The sequence below is a fragment of the Camelina sativa genome, chromosome 8 (assembly GCF_030686135.1).
Source record: "Camelina sativa cultivar CO46 ecotype springtype chromosome 8, ASM3068613v1".
NCBI classification, from domain to species: Eukaryota; Viridiplantae; Streptophyta; class Magnoliopsida; order Brassicales; family Brassicaceae; genus Camelina; species Camelina sativa.
The window spans coordinates 19,777,416-19,797,464 of NC_141887.1; the positions used below are offsets into that span (position 1 = coordinate 19,777,416).

The 20,049-nt window shown below is 37.0% G+C and overlaps 1 protein-coding gene, 1 non-coding gene and 1 pseudogene across 2 annotated transcripts; 2 read left to right on the top strand and 1 right to left on the bottom strand.

Moving 5' to 3' along the window:
* The first annotated feature begins 3,962 nt into the window (after nucleotides 1-3,962).
* Nucleotides 3,963-4,068, top strand: LOC147940209 (small nucleolar RNA R71). Its single transcript, XR_015564873.1, has one exon. It is a non-coding gene; the product is annotated as a small nucleolar RNA R71 (small nucleolar RNA).
* Nucleotides 4,069-6,171: 2,103 nt separating this feature from the next.
* Nucleotides 6,172-8,580, bottom strand: LOC147940210 (uncharacterized). The gene is made up of 2 exons (XM_087461198.1): nucleotides 7,827-8,580; nucleotides 6,172-6,776 (listed from the first exon to the last, which is right to left on the bottom strand). Exons 1-2 carry the CDS (start codon nucleotides 8,578-8,580, stop codon nucleotides 6,172-6,174), a joined length of 1,359 nt encoding a protein of 452 aa, XP_087317324.1.
* Nucleotides 8,581-13,705: 5,125 nt separating this feature from the next.
* LOC147940211 (uncharacterized) lies at nucleotides 13,706-14,609 on the top strand (annotated as a pseudogene).
* Nucleotides 14,610-20,049: the final 5,440 nt, after the last annotated feature.

Consider the following 20,049-nt stretch of genomic DNA (forward strand, 5'->3'; position numbering starts at 1 on the left):
AGTAAAGAGAGAGAAGCCCTAGTTAGCTAGAGGAGAAAACAGAGATTCGGCTGGAAATGCTCGACCATGTGCTCGGTCGAGTACATGGTCGAGTGGTTGGTCCGTCACGTAGCTTGAGTCTTCGATCTGGGATGATATCCGTTTAGTAAAATCGGGATAACTCTTTCACTACACCTCTGATTGACTTGAAACCACAGTCATTCGAAAGGTAACTCAATTTACTACAACTCTCCTGAAGAAGTCGGAAGCTGTATCGTAACAAAAGATCTTCATTTGAATGGATTTTTGAGGAGCTCGTTATGAATCCGACCTCATACTCGACCGTGTGCCTGCTCGAATGGTATGGTCGAGTGCCTTCTTTTCCCTTCCTGATACTTGCAATCCTCTTGTTTAGTTCCAGAAATAACACCAAGTCCTTCCTTACTCTTTTAGAGCTCCATAACACCTAATAATACTCCAAATGCACAAATGTATGCAATGCATGCTTTTAAACATCCTATGTGCATATTTGGATAGAAATGGCTATAAAACTTAAGGAATCACTTCTGTATGATGCAAAACATGAACTAAACAAGGCCTAAAATATGATAAAATATAATGACATCAACACCCCCAAACTTAGTCTTTGCTTGCCCTCAAGCAAACAAACAAGACAAAGAGAGGGAAGTGAGGTTTGAAAATGGGATCTGAGAACCTAAAGCTTGCTAATAAACTAGCTAGAATCAATGTCCAAGTTACTAGTACTATGATGCAAGGTGAATGAGCTATACTTAAAAATTTTAGACAAGCCTTTCACAACCTTAACTGATTCTACCTTAGACTTCCACATGCATTCAAATCAGTCATTTCCTTTAAACAAGAACATGAATCAGATTATGCAATGTTTAAACTCATTTGGCTTGGTAATAAGGGTTTAGAGACAAAAATGGTCTCTCTTTTGAGTGGATCTTATCATTAACAAGGTTTCTCTCACAAAAAGTGGATTGAGCTTTCAAAAGAAGGCTAAAGGTAAGATCACTTAGACACATACAAGAACAGAACCTTGTCTACCCAAAGGTACCCAAAGTGTTTGTTCCTATCATTCTAATCCAATAATGTCCTAGTTCTACCCTTTAACTTCATCTTTTCTCATTTGTCCTTTTTCTCATTTGTTTTTCAGTCTTAGGAGAGGTTTCTTACTGATTTCTCTAGTGGAATGGGGGTTTCTTTCTTAAATGCTAATGCTCTTTCTCTTACTTGTTTCCTTGTTATAAAACTTTTTACTAGACTCTTCTTTTCTTTCTTTCTTTTCTTTGACCAGAACCTTACTTAAAACTTTTAATACAGCCCATTCTTTCACTTAGAGTTTAAATTTGCTTTAAAACATTTTCTCCTAAAGAATTTACCTTTTTCTTTCTCTTTTCCCTCTTTTCTTTTCTGTTTTTAAACATACCAAGTCCCAAAACCAGAATTTAAACCTCCTAGTCCTATCTAGTTTGAAAAATGCAAACTAGAACTACACAAGATTTTATTCTTGTCAGTTCAAACCTAACACTTTCTACCAAGCTCAATCCCAAAATAGGCCTCAACACTCAAGATATAACATGTCTTGAAAGAAAGGTTGGTTATGGGTGGGGAAACTGATTCAATAATGAAATCAGCTACATGGATCAACAAGAGTGGTAAAAAAAAAGGGAAAGATGATCCAAATATGTATATAGTATCCATGAGTTTAAAACATTGCACAAACTGATATTTAAAAATCAATATTAGGTTCTTATAAATAGGAAATGACTTCAAATCACAACATGCTTCAGTTTAGACATAATGCAATATAGGAATTCTAGACTTGGTTCAATCTTATGTTTCTAACCACTAAGCTAGCATCAAAGTACTATTAACTTGGGCATTGATCCTAGCTTAGTGAATTAAAACAAGTTAATAAGGCTAAACTCATCATTGATCCCTAATGCAGTATGAAACAGTCATACATGGAACATACTAACAAGATCCTAATATGCAATACAAACTACATGAACATTCTGTTTTTTAAAGATTTTTGTGAAAAAATTCAATTTTTTTGGGTATTTTCTTTGCCTTAAATGGAATGCAAATACTAACATGGTAATGATAAAATTTTGAACTAAGAAAATAGAAAAAAATGTCAAATGTCATCTCAAACCCTCCCCCAAACTTAAATTACACAGTCCCTTGTGTAAGAAAAATTTGGAAAATGATTCAAGAATCAAGAAACAACATAAAAACAAACAAATGCAATGGTATTACTTCGGATGGGCTGAGGGTGGGATTCATTTCTTTTAATATCACTAAGTACTTAAACTCCCTTCCTATTACCTGACCAACCATAACACTAAAGAAAACAAGATCAAAATAACAAGAAACCAATATGTACAAGGATACCTTTGGGACTTCCTCCCAAGTGAGCGTATTTAAAGTCTTTAAGCTTGACTTTGCATACTTATTATGCTTTGGAAGGGTCATAGAGAGGTGATGAAGTCCCCTCAGTTCTTAAAGATTTCATTGCTCCTCTTATTCTTGGGTCAATGCTAAAAGAGCTGTGTATGCTAATAATACTCAGACCTTGCCTTGCTTTCTTTGGAGAGGAACTTCTTACTTTACGATGGAGCTTCTTGATTTGCCCACTTATCTCCTCATCCTTATTTGTTAACTCCCTCACTGAATCATGTAGGATGTTGACAGTTTGAAGCTCAGACAAACCATCAGAGGAAGGATTTCTTGGCTCTTGTTGTTGGTGAAGCTTGGGGATGAAGTCTGGGCACTTTGGGTGACTTGGTACCACTCGATCGAGTGACTTAAGGTGCTCGGTCGAGTGGTAGGTCGAGTGGTAAGTCGAGTGGAAGTCCAAGTGACCTAAAATCTTTGTTTCTACCCCATTCACACCCTCAAAGATTTCAGACTCAGTTTCCTGACCTTTCTCTTCAATCATGAAGATATGCCCATCAATAGTTTTCTTCTGCTCCTCAAGCTCTTTAACTTGTGGCTTATACTTCATTTCAACATCTTCTAACAAAGGTTCATGACTCAAGACCATCATTGCTTCCTTATCAATAGAAGCCTTGTACTTTTTCGGCATTTGCTCTTTAAACCGTCCTGGAAATGGCAAAGGTGGCTGAAAGGGAGGAGGAATGAACTGAACCGGCTTGCTAGATTCTTGAGCAATGACTCGACCAGGCACTCGACCAAGCCCTCGACCGTGTGCATGGTCGAGTGTATGGTTGAATAGTGTCTCAAGATCAGTTCTCTTCTCATTCTGCACCTCTGGTTGAAGAAAACCCTCCCCAACTTGGTTGTCACTGTCCTCAGTGACCGTTGAAGGTAGTTCTTTGAGAGAGATATCTTGGTCAGTGGCAAACTCTTTTAGATTGTTAATTGATGTCTCATTGAGTTGACTAGAAGAAGAATATTCACTCTTGCTCTCTAGGAGAAGCATTCTGCAAGTTAATACTTCAATCCTGGTATTAAGGTCACTAGATGTACAGTCCATCTTGTTATGCATCTTTGTGAGCTTCTCACTTGTTTCCATACCTCCATTAGCTTGACCTTGTAGGAATTGATGAATCATACTCCTCATCTCTTGGTCTAGAGCAGAAGCTTGTTGGGGTTGTTGTGGAGGGTATACTGCAACCATAAACTTTTCATCTTCACAAACAACATGTGCTTGCTTCTGTTGGGTTAGAAGTAGTTTATCTAGCTTCTCAAGCTTCTCATCTAAGGCTTGTAGTTCCTTTCAATGCCCTTCCTCAGAATCAACACCTCCCATTAAGCTGCTATCATATGCCTCATTGTATTCATCTCCATTAGACTGAGCAAAGTTCTCTACTAAGTCCCATCCTTCATCTTCATCTTTATTCATGAAGCTTCCATTGGATGCATTTTCTAGGAGCATCCTGAACTTGGGAAGAACACCTCTATACAAAGTACACAACAAATATTCATTACTGAATCCATGGTGTGGGCATTGTCTTTGGTATCTTTTGAACCGCTCCCATGCGTCACTGAAAGATTCACCATTCTGTAGGAGAAAACCTGAAATTTCATTCCTCAAATGTGCAGTCCTTGATTTAAGTTTTAGAAAGAACAAATTGAAGAAGTACGAGTAGTGTGTAGTGAAGTGTAAGCGAGTATGAGAGTGTAAGAGTGAAAGAGTGAATCGAAAAAGTGTAATGGAGAAAGAGAATTCTCTCTTCTTACTTGATTTAGATCCTAGATACAAACTAAATATAGTCAATTTACAAATGGAATATACCTAGAAGATACTATGCACAATTACACATAATGATAGTGACATCCTTCCTTAAGCTAGACATGTGATCTTTGTTTGACTTTGAACTCTCCCACTTGCTTGAACTCGCCAACGCCTCTATGGAGGAAGGATCTAGATGTTCCTTTACCATAGGCGACATATCTACATGGGCTGGACTTGTGAATTCTCCAAATGGTACGGACAGCCCATATCGCACATTATACGGACGTACGGACATGATGGTTGTACGGACATGGTATGTGAGTTCTCATACTCCCCCTCAAGCTTAATCGTATAGAGGTAGCGTTTAAGCTTGGACTAATGAACACCCACCTCATTAAAAACCTTAGTATAGAAAACCACTTGGGAAAAACTATACATAAGGGAAAAAGAGTGTAGGTGCCATGTTAGGAAAACTCATGGCCGAGTAAGGTCTTTAAGACCGAGTTTAGAGTGAATATACTCACACACTTGTGAACTGGCTGCCTTGGTAAGGATATCAGCTAGTTTCTCTTTGCTGTTGGTGTGGCATGGAAGAGTGACACCAAGCTGAATCTGTTCTTGCACCTTGTGACAATCGACTTCGATGTGTTTTGTCCGCTCATGAAACACCGAGTTTGTGGCTATGTGGATAGCTGCTTCATTGTCACAGTGCATTGTGATCGGCTTTGAAGACTCAACTCCAAGATCCTTTGGTAATGCTTTTAGCCACATCAATTCGGTAGTTAGTTTTCTCATGGCTCTATATTCGGCTTCAGCACTAGAAAGTGACACCACCTTTTGTTTCTTGCTTTTCCATGTTACTAGATTGCCTCCTAAGAAAGTGAAATATCCAGTGGTAGATCAACGATCCTCACGGTCTCCGGCATAGTCAGCATTGCAATATCCCACCAATTCAGTGTTTTCATTCCTTCCCATCCAGATGCCTTGTCCCGGTGCACCCTTGATGTACTTGAGGATCTGGTTCACCATGTTCCAATGATGGACAGTGGGGTTTTGCATATGTTGGCTAACCTGGTTCACGGCAAAACAAATATCAGGTCGATTAATGGTAAGATATATAAGCTTACCCACTAGTCGCCGATATCGTGTAACATCTTCGAATAGAGCTGCCTCAAGCTCCCCCTTTCCTCCTGCCTTATAGTTTTCTTCAATTTGTGTTGTCACTGCCTTTGTTCCAAGTTTTCCTGCTTCACTCAAAACATCAAGTGCATATTTTCTTTGTAATAGAAATAAACCCTCATTAGACCTATAGACTTCTATCCCAAGAAAATATTTGAGCTATCCTAGATCTTTAATATCAAAGACTGATTTAAGAAAGTCTTTAATCTCTTTATTGCCTACCTTGTCACTTCCAGATATGATGATGTCATCAACATATACTAGAATGACTACAACATCTTTGTCGCTAGGTAATGTGAAGAGGGTCTGATCAGCTTCTGATTTGCGAAAGCCTCTCCTAAGCAATGCAGTGCTCAGCTTATGGTACCAAGCTCTTGGGGACTGTTTAAGACCATAAATGGCCTTATTGAGCTTAAACACTTTACCCGATCCAATAGTCGCTTCTAAGCCGGGTGGAGGTCGCATGTACACTTCATCCTCAAGTTCACCTTGCAAGAATGCATTCTTGACGTCCATTTGCCAAAGTTCCCAATCCAAATTGGTAGCTAATGAGAGAACAACTCGGACCGTGTGAAGTTTCGCAACCGGAGCAAACATATCAAGATAGTCCTCCCCATACGTTTGTGTGAATCCGCGTGCGACCAGTCTTGCCTTATAGCGTTCAATCTCCCCATCACTCTTGTATTTAATAGTGAAGATCCATCGAGAGGTGACCGCCTTCTTGCCTTTTTGTAAATCTGACTCATCCCACATATGGTTTTGTTCCATGGCCATTCTCTCGGCACTCACTGCATCACGCCACACCTTGTGCTCTTGGCTTCATCGTAGGTTTGTGGTACCCAATGCTTGTCGATTTTTCCAAGGAAGACTTGGTGTTCCACAGGGAAGTGAGCAAGAGTGCATACAGCTTGGATTGGATGAGCAACCGCAACATTGTTGTAATACACGCGTGTGTTCTTCCTTTTTGATGGATCAAACTTGAGTCGTTGGCTGCGTCGTAGTGGAATGACTTCCTCATGATCATATTCTTCATCTCCAGCTTCGATCGGTGTGTTTTCTTCCTCATAATGCACATCAGTTTCAGCATTTTGTAAACCGTCTTCATCAGCATGTGTGGTGTCTATCGGGTTAAAGGCTGGTCCAGCGTCAATAGATTGGCTTGATTCAGCTTCCTCAGGTGGACTAGATCCTCTGGATGAGTTTGGCCCAGGTGATTGTTGGTTGTCCCGATCATTTTCAATGCGTAGCCATTCAAGTATGATACGGAGGTTTCTAGCTCTATCGGAGGAAGAGGTAGATAGGTCTCGAAGGTCTTCCCAGATTTTCTTGTCGTAGAAGCCTTGAGATTCGACGAACTTCACATCACGAGAGAATAGAACTCGTCTCGTTTCTGGATCATAACATTTTTAGCCCTTTTGTGTGGTAGAGTAGCCAATAAACATTCCTTTGGTACTCTTGGCGTCAAGCTTGTCACGTAATTCTCCTGGCCTTAAGACAAAACAAACACAACCAAATACTCATAGATGATCAAAGGTAGGTTGTTCTTTATTTAGTACCTCGAATGGAGATACATCTTTCAAGATCTTTGTGGGTGTAGGATTGATGAGATAACATGCAGCAAGGACAGCATCACTCCAAAATCGTTTTGGAACATTAGTGTGGAACATCATAGACCGAGCCACTTCCATGAGGTGTCTATTCTTTCTTTCAGCTACACCATTTTGTTGTGGAGTATAGGGACAGCTTGTTTGATGAATTATGCCATATTTGTTGAGATATTGTTTGAAGGCATGACTTGTATACTCTCAACCATTATCTGATCTCAAAATCTTAATCTTTGCATTATAATGGTTAGTCACATAATTTTGGAAACTAATAAAAGCTTCAAGGACTCTATCTTTAGAAGGGAGCAAGGTTAGCCAAGTATACTTAGATTTTTCATCAATAAAAGTAACAAAATATTTCTGATTTTCTCTAGATAAACATGGAGATGTCCAAACATCAGAGTGAACAAGATCAAAACAATTCTCATAAATAGTCAATGACTTAGAAAAAACAGATTTGCAATGTTTACCAAGGATACATGCCTCACATTTATCATTTTTAAAGGAAATACTTGGAAATATTAATTCTAACGCACGTGAATGCGGATGTCCTAGTCTAGCATGTCAAATAACATTGTTTGATTTAACATTAATTGAACTAAAACAAGATAAATTAGATGAGGGCAGATTCAAGTCCTTGAGCAAGTAGAGATCATCTTGAGTATCACCATGGCCAAGGACTTTACTTGTCTCAATATCCTCAAAATATACATCATTAGGACCAAATATTGCATAGCAATTTAAATTGGTGGTAGCTCTCTTAACTGATAATAAACTAGAGGTAAAGCTTGGCATATAAAAGGCTTTAGATGTCTTATCAAACAATTTCAAGTTGCCTATTCCTTCAACTGAAACTTTTTCACCATTAGCTATAATCACATTTCCTATGGCAGGTTTAATTTCACTAATCAAATTAGAATCACTAATCATATGATGTGATGCACCATAATCAACAATTAGAGGTTTTGTTGGTTTTAAAGCAAGATAAGAGTTACCGGAGGCCTTCTTGAGGGCTTTGATAAGTGCATCTAGGTCTGATTTCCTCACCAGGTCGGAGGAAGTAGTTAAAGCAGTTCCATTCCCTCCGGAGACTTGTTGGTTTGGCTTGGAAGTTGTCGCTTCTCCCATCATAGCTGCTTGATGTGATCGTGGTCCTCCTCGGTTGTTCATTGGTCGATTAACCCGGAGATGAGGATGAAGGATCCAACACCGGCTCTTGAAATGGCCAACCTTCTTACAATGGTCACAAACAGGTGGATTCTTGTCATCATCTTTGAAGTAGCCTTTCTTTGCGGAAGCTATCTCCACCTTGTTGGCCATTACAAGCTCTCCTTTGTTCCCAAATAAACCCATGGAGCCATGTTCCTTTTGGATATGGTTACAAACATCATCAAGACTTGGGAGTTTGTCTGACCTCAAGATGTGTTTGATAAGGTCGTTGTAGGAGGGATTCAACGTTAGAAGGAGGCCAAACACCTTATCTTTTTCTCGTCGTTCATTTAAGATGGCCGGATCAAGGGTAGCTGGTCGGAGCATCTCAAGCTCGGCCCAAAGAGACCTAAACTTCCCAAAATGCTTAGTGAACTCCATATCTTCTTGACTGAGGCTGTTAATGGCCCTCTTGATCTCAAATACTCGGTTTAAATTGGTAGTGTTGCAGAATACATTTGTAATGTGTCCCATAGATCCTTGGTCGTCTCGCAATACGAGAAAGCTTCAAGTATTGGAGCATCAAGGGAGTTTTGAATGATGGCAATAACACTATGGTCTTCTTGAAACCATTTGTCTTCACCACCGGTGATTAAATCTTTGCCGTCTTTGGCTTGCTCTTTCTTTGGAGCTTCACTTGAGGTAATATGGGTCCAAAGCCCTCGGCCACATAGTGCCGTCTTTGTGGTTCTTGCCCACAACAAGTAGTTCTCTCCTTTGAGAGTAACAGGTACAACCAAGGTCTTGTTGCCTTCCATGTCGAAATATCCGTTGGTTAATGTTTTTATCCAAAGGGTAAAGAAATTATACTTTCAAGAACAAAACAGAAAGGGGTTGAAGAGAAAGAGATTGAAGCGGAATAGATTAGGTGGGTGTGAGATTCAGAGTAAGGAACGAACTTGCTCTGATACCATGTAAGTTTTAGAAAGAACAAAGTGAAGAAGTATGAGTAGAGTGTAGTGAAGTGTAAGCGAGTATGAGAGTGTAAGAGTGAAAGAGTGAATCGGAAAAGTGTAATGGAGAAAGAGAATTCTCTCTTCTTACTTGATTTAGATACTAGATACAAACTAAATATAGACAATTTACAAATGGAATATTCCTAGAAGATACTATGCACAATTACACATAATGATAGTGACATCCTTCCTTAAGCTAGACATGTGATCTTTGTTTGACTTTGAACTCTCCCACTTGCTTGAACTCGCCAACGGCTCTATGGAAGAAGGATCTAGATGTTCCTTTACCATGGGCGACATATCTACATGGGCTGGACTTGTGAATTCTCCAAATGGTACGGACAGCCCATATCGCACAATGTACGGACGTATGGACATGATGGTTGTACGGACATGGTATGTGAGTTCTCATACTTGAACTAATGAAGTATTTTGCAAAGAAGACCTTCTTACAATCAACCAAAGAGGTGATTCTTCTAGGAGGTAGAGTCTTCTCCCACTGATGGGCTTTATCTCCTACAGAGAAAGGAAACAATCTCAGCTTTAAGGCATCCTCACTAATTCCATTTATATTGGTGAGGCTACATATCCTATCAAACTCATCAAGATGTGCAAGGGGGTCTTCAGTAGGCAGGCCATGAAATCTACTTCTCTGAACCATTGAGATCAGATTAGTCTTGATTGTGAAGGTTGTGTTGTGGATAGGAGGAGGCACTATCCCATACCTCTGAGTATGAGTAGTGGGAGCATCACTATCACCAATCTTCCTTCTCCTTTGAGGTTCATTCTGATTTTGTGGGACTTCCATTTCCACCTCTTTGTCTGTGTTTTTGGGACTCTGAACAGGTGCTCGACCAGGTGCTCGAACACACACTTGACCATTTACTTTTGGGCGCTCGGCAGAGTGCATGGTCGAGTGGTACCTGAAGATCAAAACAGAACACCAGAAAAACAAAGAGGTGAGTAATAGAATAAAATGTAACATAACTTAATCTTGAAACATTGAAATCTCGACTGGAACATATAAACACCCTAATGGCAACGACGCCAATTGAAACTAGGATTTTACTATCTTAACCTATGAATGAATGGATGATGACAAACAAACAGACTTAGACTAAGATGATCAAATGGTATGCAAGGTGTTTCAATACCCTTATGATTTTGTAGCATAAAAGATGTCAATCCATAAAGAGTGTGATGTGTAAGCAGTCAAGATGTGATCAATGCATTCAAGTTAAACCAAATATTAAGTTGATTTATTTCCAACAACGTAATGACAATAATGAAATGCAGAATGTAAATCTACTAAGAATATATACTAAATGCAAGATATATAGTAACTGAAACAAATGTGAATGCAATGAAACAGGAATGAAACTAGGAAGATGCAGAACTCTGGAAAGGAGCTCGACCTAGCACTCGGTCGAGTGGGGGGTCGAGTGGACTTCCAAATGAAGAACAGAGACAGAACAAAAATCAAAACAGAGCAAAATGAAAGTAAATCAAACAGCAAGCAAATAACAACACTCAAACATGAAAATCAATAGACAAAGAAAGGTCTTAAGGATGGATTCATGGGCTGGGCTCAAGCTTTGGTTATCTAAATTGATCAACAAACCTCAATCAACAATGAGCTATCTCTAGACAATGATCTTCAAATACTTGTTAATCCATTCTCATGACAATAACAATCAAGCTTAGATACTCTTACACCTAGTTCTCACTAGCTATTACATATAAAAGCAGACATTAAACAACCAGATCATCAATGTCAAAAATCACTTTAAACATCTATTCTCTTAGCATGCTTCATGATGATCTCTAGCATTAGCCTTATCTAACAACTTAGACATTGGTGTGATGCTAAGAAGCTTAAGATCTATCCTTACCCTCTCAGTATAAGAACATCATATAGCATATCTAATCTAGAAGAGATATTTAAACAATCAAGCTTGATCAGTTTAAGCAACCATAACTATTACCCAGCCTAATCCATCTCTAAGATCCTAAGCCACAAATCAGATCTAAAAATCATCATGAAGAACACAAACCCAGAAATTAATAAAACTACCATGATTAGAAAGATGAGATAAAGATGAACAATTTAATACAAAGAAGTGAAAGCAAATACTCAACAGATTCAAAGTTATGAAGATTACAAATCTATGAAAATCTAGAGAAAAGATAAGAGATGATGCAATAATGTAAAAATAGCTAAAAATGGCAAAAACTAGGTCATGAGGTATCTATAGGGTCTGCCTTTTCGGCCACAAGTGCCAGCACATATATATAGTAAAGAGAGAGAAGCCCTAGTTAGCTAGAGGAGAAAACAGAGATTCGGATTGAGGTGCTCGGTCGAGTGGTTGGTCCGTCACGTAGCTCGAGTCTTCGATCTGGGATGATATCCGTTCAGTAAAATCGGGATACCTCTTGCACTACACCTCTGATTGACTTGAAACCACCATCATTGGAAAGGTAACTCAATTTACTACAACTCTCCTGAATAAGTCGGAAGCTGAATCGCAACAGAAGATCTTCATTTGAATGAATATTTGAGGAGCTCGTTATGAATCCGACAACATACTCGACCGTGTGCCTGCTCGAGTGGTATGGTCGAGTGCCTTATTTTCTCTTCCTGATACGTCCAATCCTCTTGTTTAGCTCCAGAAATAACACCAAGTCCTTCCTTACCCTTTTAGAGCTCCATAATACCTAATAATACTCCAAATGCATAAATGTATGCAATGCATGCTTCTAAACATCCTTAGTGTATATTTGGATAGAAATAGCTAAACATGAACTAAACAAGACTTAAAATATGGTAAAATAGTGACATCAATAATAAATACTAGATTAGGACAAGTTCTCTTGCACTGGTTAAATTTGTTTTATTTATATTATAATTTTAGAAAAAAATATAATTTATATGATTATTTTTAATTTTTGAACATGTTTGGTGAAAGTTTTTTAATATGACCCATGCTTAGATAGATTTTTATTTTCAACTACATAAAAAGATTTTGGAAATCACGATTAAGTGTAATAATTTGCCATGATTTTATTCTTTTTATGCCTAACAGTATATATTTTGTAAGAATACATGGAATACTAAAGATTTTATCTAGAAAATTCTATAAATCATTGAAATATCTTTAAGATGATTCTTTGGGATATTCTTAAGTGTATTCATAGAGACCAATTAATTTATAACTTTCTTTTGTAACCAACCTATATATAATCTAACCTATTTTGTAACCAACTTATAAAAATTTTGTAGTTTAAAAAAATGTAATGTACTTCCGTATTATAGTATTATATAAGGGAAAACAAGTGGCTAGAAATGATGCCAATATTCAAACCATCTTTGCTCTTAAATATTATCCAAACGAGTTAGGTGGAATGGTTAACAACCTATAATATATGTACGATAACCATGTGCGTTATCAAGATTTTGACTTAAACAGAAAAATATATTATTGAAATATGATTGTATAAATCATTGAAATATATTTGAAACCCACGTGAACAATACATATGGTTATACTTTTAACAATACATTTGGTTATACACATATATATGTTTAGATAATATTTAGAAAAAAAATGATAAAGATGCGAAGCAATAAAATTGTACATTTGAAGTATAATTTAAGGAATATGTCATTACAAAAAATATGAGCATTAATAGCAGAAAACTATAGCACAGTTTTCGTAAATGTTATTGTTGATAAATTTTTTAAAATGGAGCTCTATAATGGCGCTCTATAATGGCGCTATTAAAACGCTAAACATAAAAATATGTAAGCGTGAACCAAAAATCAGTATTTCCGCCAAGAACTTAGTAAAATTTTAGTAAAAATGACTCTTTGCCTTCTCTACCCGCGAGACTTAATAAAGTTTTACTTCAAACTTAGAATGAAAAAAAAAACCATTAGTCTCACTTTATCTCTCACTTCATCGAGCTATCCGCCGACGAGTCTATGATGGTCCATCTAACCCCAGTTTACCGGATAATCTCCACAATCTTCTTCGCAGATGAAGCTCCTTTGTTAGTGAGTTCTTATCTGCCGACGAAGCTCCTCTATTAACAATCTTCTCCGCCGACGAATCGCATTTCAGTCGGTTTGCTTCATTAGATTTTTCAATTCAGTATTTTCTCAATTAGGGTTCTTCTGATTTCAAGTTTAGATCTGTTTTATTTAGAGATTTCATAGTTAGGGTTCTGTCTTATTTAGAGATTTCGTAGTTAGGGTTCTGTCTTCTTTAGAGATTTGAAGTTTAGATCTGTCTTATATCGAGATTTGTTAGTAATTTGGGTTCTCTATTTGCAGGTTTTGGTACTCACGGTTTGGAGGAATTTCTTTCTGGATTTAACCCAATTTCAATAGGTTAGTCCCCGTTTAGAGCTTGATAAGTTTTGTGTTTAGTTAAACAAAAATTTATTGTGAATTTGATTGTTTTGTGGATTGCACATGTACTATGTTTCTGCCTGAATCATGCTGGTTTTAATTACTGAATGGATGGTTCTCAATAAGGGTAGCATATAAAATGGTGGAGAAGAGATGGGTTCATCTATGAAGGTAATTACTTTTTCATAAATAAATTATAATGATAAGTGGTTAATTTGGGCATGTCTGAATTAGTTTGTTTTGTTTTTTAGTGGCATGTACTGAAGGACTGATCCTGCTTATGAGATTGTTACTTTTAATTTTGTTAAAGAGGTTATTGATGCTATAGGAGGATCTGATCAGTTGGTAATATGCCCATGTACGGACTGTCGCAATATTGATCGACATTTAGGCAGTGTAGTAGTAGATCACCTAGTAAGTAAGGGAATGGATGAGGCTTACAAGATACAGAGGGAGTGGTATCATAATGGAGAAGTAGTTTCAGGAGACAGCAATGTTAATCAGTGGAATGAAGAGGTTTTAGGGTTATACAGAGCTGCTGAATACTTAGATGAAGAGTTAGCTGCTAAGGTTCAATTAGTGGATGATGCTGAGGGTGAGGCCGATGACAAGAACGAGGACGAGTTCCTTGTAAAACTAGCAGATGCTGAAACTCCTTTTACCCTACGTGTGCAAATCATAGCAAATTATCAGCCATTGTTTCACTGTATAGAATCAAGACACAAAATGGCTGGTCAGACAAAAGCTTCAACGATCTTCTAGGGACTTTGCCAGACATGTTACCAGAGGAGAATGTTCTACATACATCAATGTATGAAGTGAAGAAGTTTCTCAAGTCTTTTGATATGGGTTATCAGAAGATTCATGCTTGTTTTAATGATTGTTGTCTATTCAGGAAGAAGTTGAAGAAGCTTGACAATTGTCCTAAGTGCAAGGCGTCGAGATGGAAGGTAAACATGCACACTTGTCAGATAAAGAATGGTGTCCCCCAGAAAGTTTTAAAGGTACTTTCCAATTATATCGCGCCTGAAGAGGATGTTTAGGTCTGAGCAACTTGCCAAGGACCTGCGGTGGCATTTTTCGAACAAGAGTAGTTATGGAAAACTACGTCACCCTATAGATTCTGTTACATGGGATCATATGAATGCCAAATACCTTGTATTTGCTGCTGAACCAAGGAACATCCGTCTGGGACTTTCTACTAATGGATTTAACCCTTTCAACATGAAGAACAGCAGATACAATTGTTGGCCAGTTTTGCTAGTGAATTATAATATGGCTCCTGATCTATGTATGAAGAAGGAGAACATCATGCTTAGCTTGTTGATTCATGGGCTGCAGCAACCTGGTAATAGCATTGATGTTTACTTAGAACCTCTAGTAGAGGATCTAAACCATTTGTGGAGTAAAGGAGAGATAGCCTATGATGCTTTCAGTAAGAGCACTTTCACACTAAAAGCAATGCTCTTATGGACTATTAGTGATGTCCCTGCATATGTAAATCTTGCTGGATGCAAAGTTAAAGGTAAGATGGGTTGTCCTTTATGTGGAAAAGACACCGACAGTATGTGGTTGAGTAATAGTAGGAAACATGTCTATATGTGCCATCACTACTAATAATATTACTATAGCAATAGTATGACGTAAAAAGCGTTATTGTATGTGCCTCCTCTAAGATAGCACCTGCAAAGACAGCGTTTACGAAATCGCTATCAAAACGATAAAATAGCGTTTTCGTGTGCTAACAATAGGCAAATTTCTTGTAGTGTGTAAAATTTTTAAAAATATAGTAAATCGGATAACAAATTTTACAAAATAATATCCTAAAATAATCTTTTATTATTTTAAATACAATTTTAATATAATTGATTTTATAAAAAAGTGAGAGAAACACGTTTCTGATATAAAAAACATTAGCATGCAATCTTATTATATAAAGTTTGATGACAAAATTACTCATTAGCAAGATCGTGACATGTGTCAATTGTATCATTCAGATGTTGACACATGTCAATTTTAAATTTATTAAAATTAAAAAAAATAAAAATGTAAATATTCTAAACCTACCATAAAAATGTTTTATATAAGAATAAAATAGAGAAAAGAAAACCTAATTTTATTTAAAATATTTAAACAGTTTTAAAATTAGAAATTATATATATATATATATATATATCATAAAATTCGAAATTATAATATTGTTTACTTATTTTAATTTTAAGTTGCTAATTTTACAAGAAAAAAATATTAATTTTTATATAAGAAAAAAATGATTGTGAAAAAATTATACAATGAATTACTGTTTCTAAAAAAATGTAAATACTCACCTTTACACACAAAAAAATATTGTTGAAAAAAAACATAAAAAAAAAAATAGATTGTCTCATATTTTTTCATCAATCAAATAATTTATTCAAAAAAACTGCTATTGTAATATATAAGATAGGAGTATGTTAGATTAACATATGCGTTATTGTAACTACACAAATGTTAAAGTAAAGAGACATATAATATATTCTTTAATGTGTTCATAAAGACAATTTGTTGGTAGTAGTAAAGACTAAAGAGTATATTTTAACAGTAAAATGTATTTGTGTGTACAAATACACTTTTAGTGGTGATATAGATAGTAGATTTGTAAATAGATATACATTAGTGTATTATAGCAAAAAAAAAACTATTTTCTATAATTAAAAGTTTATCTTTTTACTTTTATATATTGTTTTTACTTACGAAAGAACTATATAAATATATATTTTTTGTTAAATTTAATTTTATTTTAATAACTTTGAACTCATCTAAATCTATTTTCTTGAACTAAAAGTGTATCTATTTACAGTTTTTTTTTTCAATCAGACAACTAAAAGGAAATTTCTCGGTTAGCTGCCCAAACCGGAGGGAAAGGATTTACAAAAGAGACTTCAGATATAAGAGAACACGAAGCACGGGCAAGACAATCCGCCTTCGTATTTGGCGCATGCGGGATCCAAGAGATGGAGAACAGTGGGAAAGACTCAAGCGAGTTAAACTCATCGAGCAGGTAAGAGAAGGACGGCCAATATTCAGAAGACTGCACCATAGTGAGTAACTCAGCACAATCAGTCTCAAAACGTTGACAAGCGATCCCTTCAAAACGTATCCGCTCAATGGCCCACAACAACGTTTTTAACTCCGAATGCAGAGGAAGGGGCTCTGTTTTAGACACTTGGCCCCCAACAACAAGGTTCGCTCCTCACCAACGCAACACCACCAGCCCAATCATGATGAATGCACATTGGTTGCTTTCCAAGAACCATCAATCTGACAACGAGGTGAAGAAACTTGGACATCTGAATACGAAGATGGAGCTGACATGACTGCCGTAAAAGAGAGCGCCTATTCCCAGGCTAAATCATCGCCCAAAGTCTAAGTAATTATATCATTCGCCTCTATCTCTTAACCTTGATTTTTTTTGTGGCATTCCAGATTGTCCATAAAATCTATGGTAATTGAAGAAGTTGATCAGGATCACCCTGTTGAGAGGCGTCCCTCCAGAAAACAAAATCCAAATTCGAGTACACCGACTCATATGGTAAACCCTCTGACTAGACCGGAGTCAGAGATAAATCCCAAACTTTACACGAACGAGGACATTCAAAATAAAAACGTGATTAATAGTTTCAACCGTAGAGTCGCATCATTTACATCAAATATCATATTGGACACCTCAGTGTATCTATTTACTTACTAAAAAAATTTACTTTATATTCTTTCATAAATTTAATTTTATTTTAAAAATTATAAACCCGCACATCGGGCGGGTCCTAATCTAGTACATATATATATGCTTACAAATCTGCATAAAAAATTCCAAAACACATGAATTATGAGTGTTATTACTGCTGCACGCGTTTTCAGTTTCTTTTTGAAAAATTGAACGACACATTGAACCAATCCTGTGCACTCACAACAAATCCTAGAAAAACAAGGTTATCTGTGCAAAAAGCGCATTTCTTGGAATTGGCAAACAGTTGTTCCCTCCTAAGAACATCTAAAACAGTTTTCAAATGCTCTACATGGTCATCTAGGCTTCGAATGTATATCAAGATGTCATCAAAATACACAACCACAAAAATTCCTATGACTGCTCTCAAGACATGATTCATTAATCTCATAAAAGTACTAGGTGCATTTGTTAACCCAAAAGGCAGCACAAGCCTTTCATATAATCCATGGTTAGTCTTAAATGCAGTTTTCCACTCATCACCCTCCTTCATACAAATTTGGTGATATCCACTCTTAAGATCAATTTTAGAAAACACACATGACCCATGTAACTCATATAGCATGTCATCTAAGCAAGGGATAGGGTGACAATACTTTACAGTGATATTGTAGATGGCTCTGCAATCAACGCACATTCTCCAACTACCATCCTCTTTTGGCACAAGTAACACCGGCACAACACATGGGCTCATGCTCTCCCTAATGTATACCTTTTCCATGAGCTCACTGACTTGTTTCTGCAGCTCCTTTGTCTCCACAGGATTGGTTCTATAGGCTGGCCTATTAGGAAGTGAAGCTCCTGGGACAAAGTCTATTTGATGTTCAATTCCCCGAATTGGTGGCAAACTGATTCATGTCTTTTTCTATGGTTTTGAATACTTATGAATGAATGAATGATGGAATCAAACAACGGACACAAGCTAAGACCAAAGATATATGATCAGGTGGAATGCAAGAGTTTTCAATTACTCTTATGCAGTTGCAGTCTAAGAGATGTCAATCCATAATGAGTATGATGCAAGCAGTCAGGATGTGAACACTTATCTAACTTAAGCCAAATATGAAAATGGTTTTGATGTAACAGTTTGATGACAGAAATATAAATGCAGAATGTAAAACTACTAAGATAACAGACTATATGCAAGATAATAACTGAAACTAAGATGTGCAATGAAACAGGAATGAAACTAGAAAGATGCAGGAAATAAAGCAAGAACTTGGAAGCGGACTCAAGCAAGCACTCGATCGTATGCTCGATCGAGTACATGGTCGAGTGGGAAGCTACGAAGAACAGAACCCAAACTTAATAATCAAACAGAAAGCGGATGACAGTAATCAAATAAAGAAATCAATAAACAGAGAAGGTCCTAGGGATGGATTCATGGGCTGTACTTGAGCTATATTAACCTAAACTGATCAACAAACCTCAATCATTAGTGAGCTATCTCTAGACAATGATCCTCTAATACTTGTTAATCCATTCTCATGACAATAACAATCAAGCTTAGATACTCCTAGACCTAGTTCTCACTAGCTATTGCGTATAAAAGCAGGCATAAAGATCCAGATCATCACATGTCAAAAACCAACCAATATCTTGGGATAGGCACAGTAATCTCTAGCATTAGTATTATCCATATACTTAAACATTGGTATGATGCTAAGCAACCTATGATCTGTTCTTACCCTCTCAAATATAAGAACAACATAGAGCATGCCTAATCTAGAAGAGATATTTAAACAATCAAGCTTGATCAGTCTAAACTACCATAACTATCATCCAGCCTAATCCATCCCTAAGATCCTAACACACTACTCAGATGAACAAAACATGATGAACAAAATCATAAAACCAGAAATCAATGAAACTTGCATGATTAGAAAGATAAGATGAAGATCTACGACTTGTTCAAAGAAATAAACTTTGATTCTCAATACCCAGAAAGTTACAGAAGCAACAAAGTATGAAAATCTAAGGAAAAAACTTAAAAGTGGCTGATGATGTAAACACAAAAGCTAAAATCCCAAAAGGGTAAAAACTAGGTTTTTGTCATATTTTTCCTCTATAAAGTCGCTTGTCAGCGGCCATAGAGTACAAGGGGTTTGTATAGAAATGTAGGGAATCCCTAAAATGGCTACAGGACAAAATAGAGAGGCGGCTCGGTCAACTCGACCATGTGCTCGGTCGAGTGCATGGTCGAGTCAGGTCTTCTTCTGCTCCTTTCAGTCGTTCGAGTCCCTCTCAGCACACGGTCGAGTGTCCGGTCGATTGTGGTGGTCGAGTGGACTTCCGGACCTTGATTCTCTTCTTCTCTAGCTCCTTTGTCTGCTTCTCTCGATGGCTCCACTCTCCCTCAGCACTTATTCATGCTCCATTGGGTCCTAAATCACCTGTTTATGCAAGAAACAATGCAATGCAAATCTACTCTAATGCATAAACAGCCCTAAAACTACTCAATGATGACCTAACAAGCTAGTGAATCATGCAAAATGTGTAAATAAACTAAGGTAAAACAAGGTAAAATATGTGAACATCAACACCCTCAAACTTAGTCTTTGCTTGCCCTCAAGCAAACAAACAAGACATGAGTAGGGAAGTGAGGTTTGATTTCTGGGTTTATGATTTTCACACAAGACATTGGACTTCTTCAAAAGTATTTTCCCCTCTCTTTTCACTTCAATACTCTAAGAAAAAGAGAGAAAGAAAAACCAAGAAGA

Bases quoted from the DNA above. Each gene is read 5' to 3' on its own strand.
- LOC147940210 (XM_087461198.1), bottom strand. From the start codon at position 8,580: ATGGAGTTCACTAAGCATTTTGGGAAGTTTAGGTCTCTTTGGGCCGAG. The intron at 6,777-7,826 runs GCAACTTGAAAT...GTTATGATCCAG, and splicing joins AGTTTCAGTTGAAGGAATAG to AAACGAGACGAGTTCTATTC.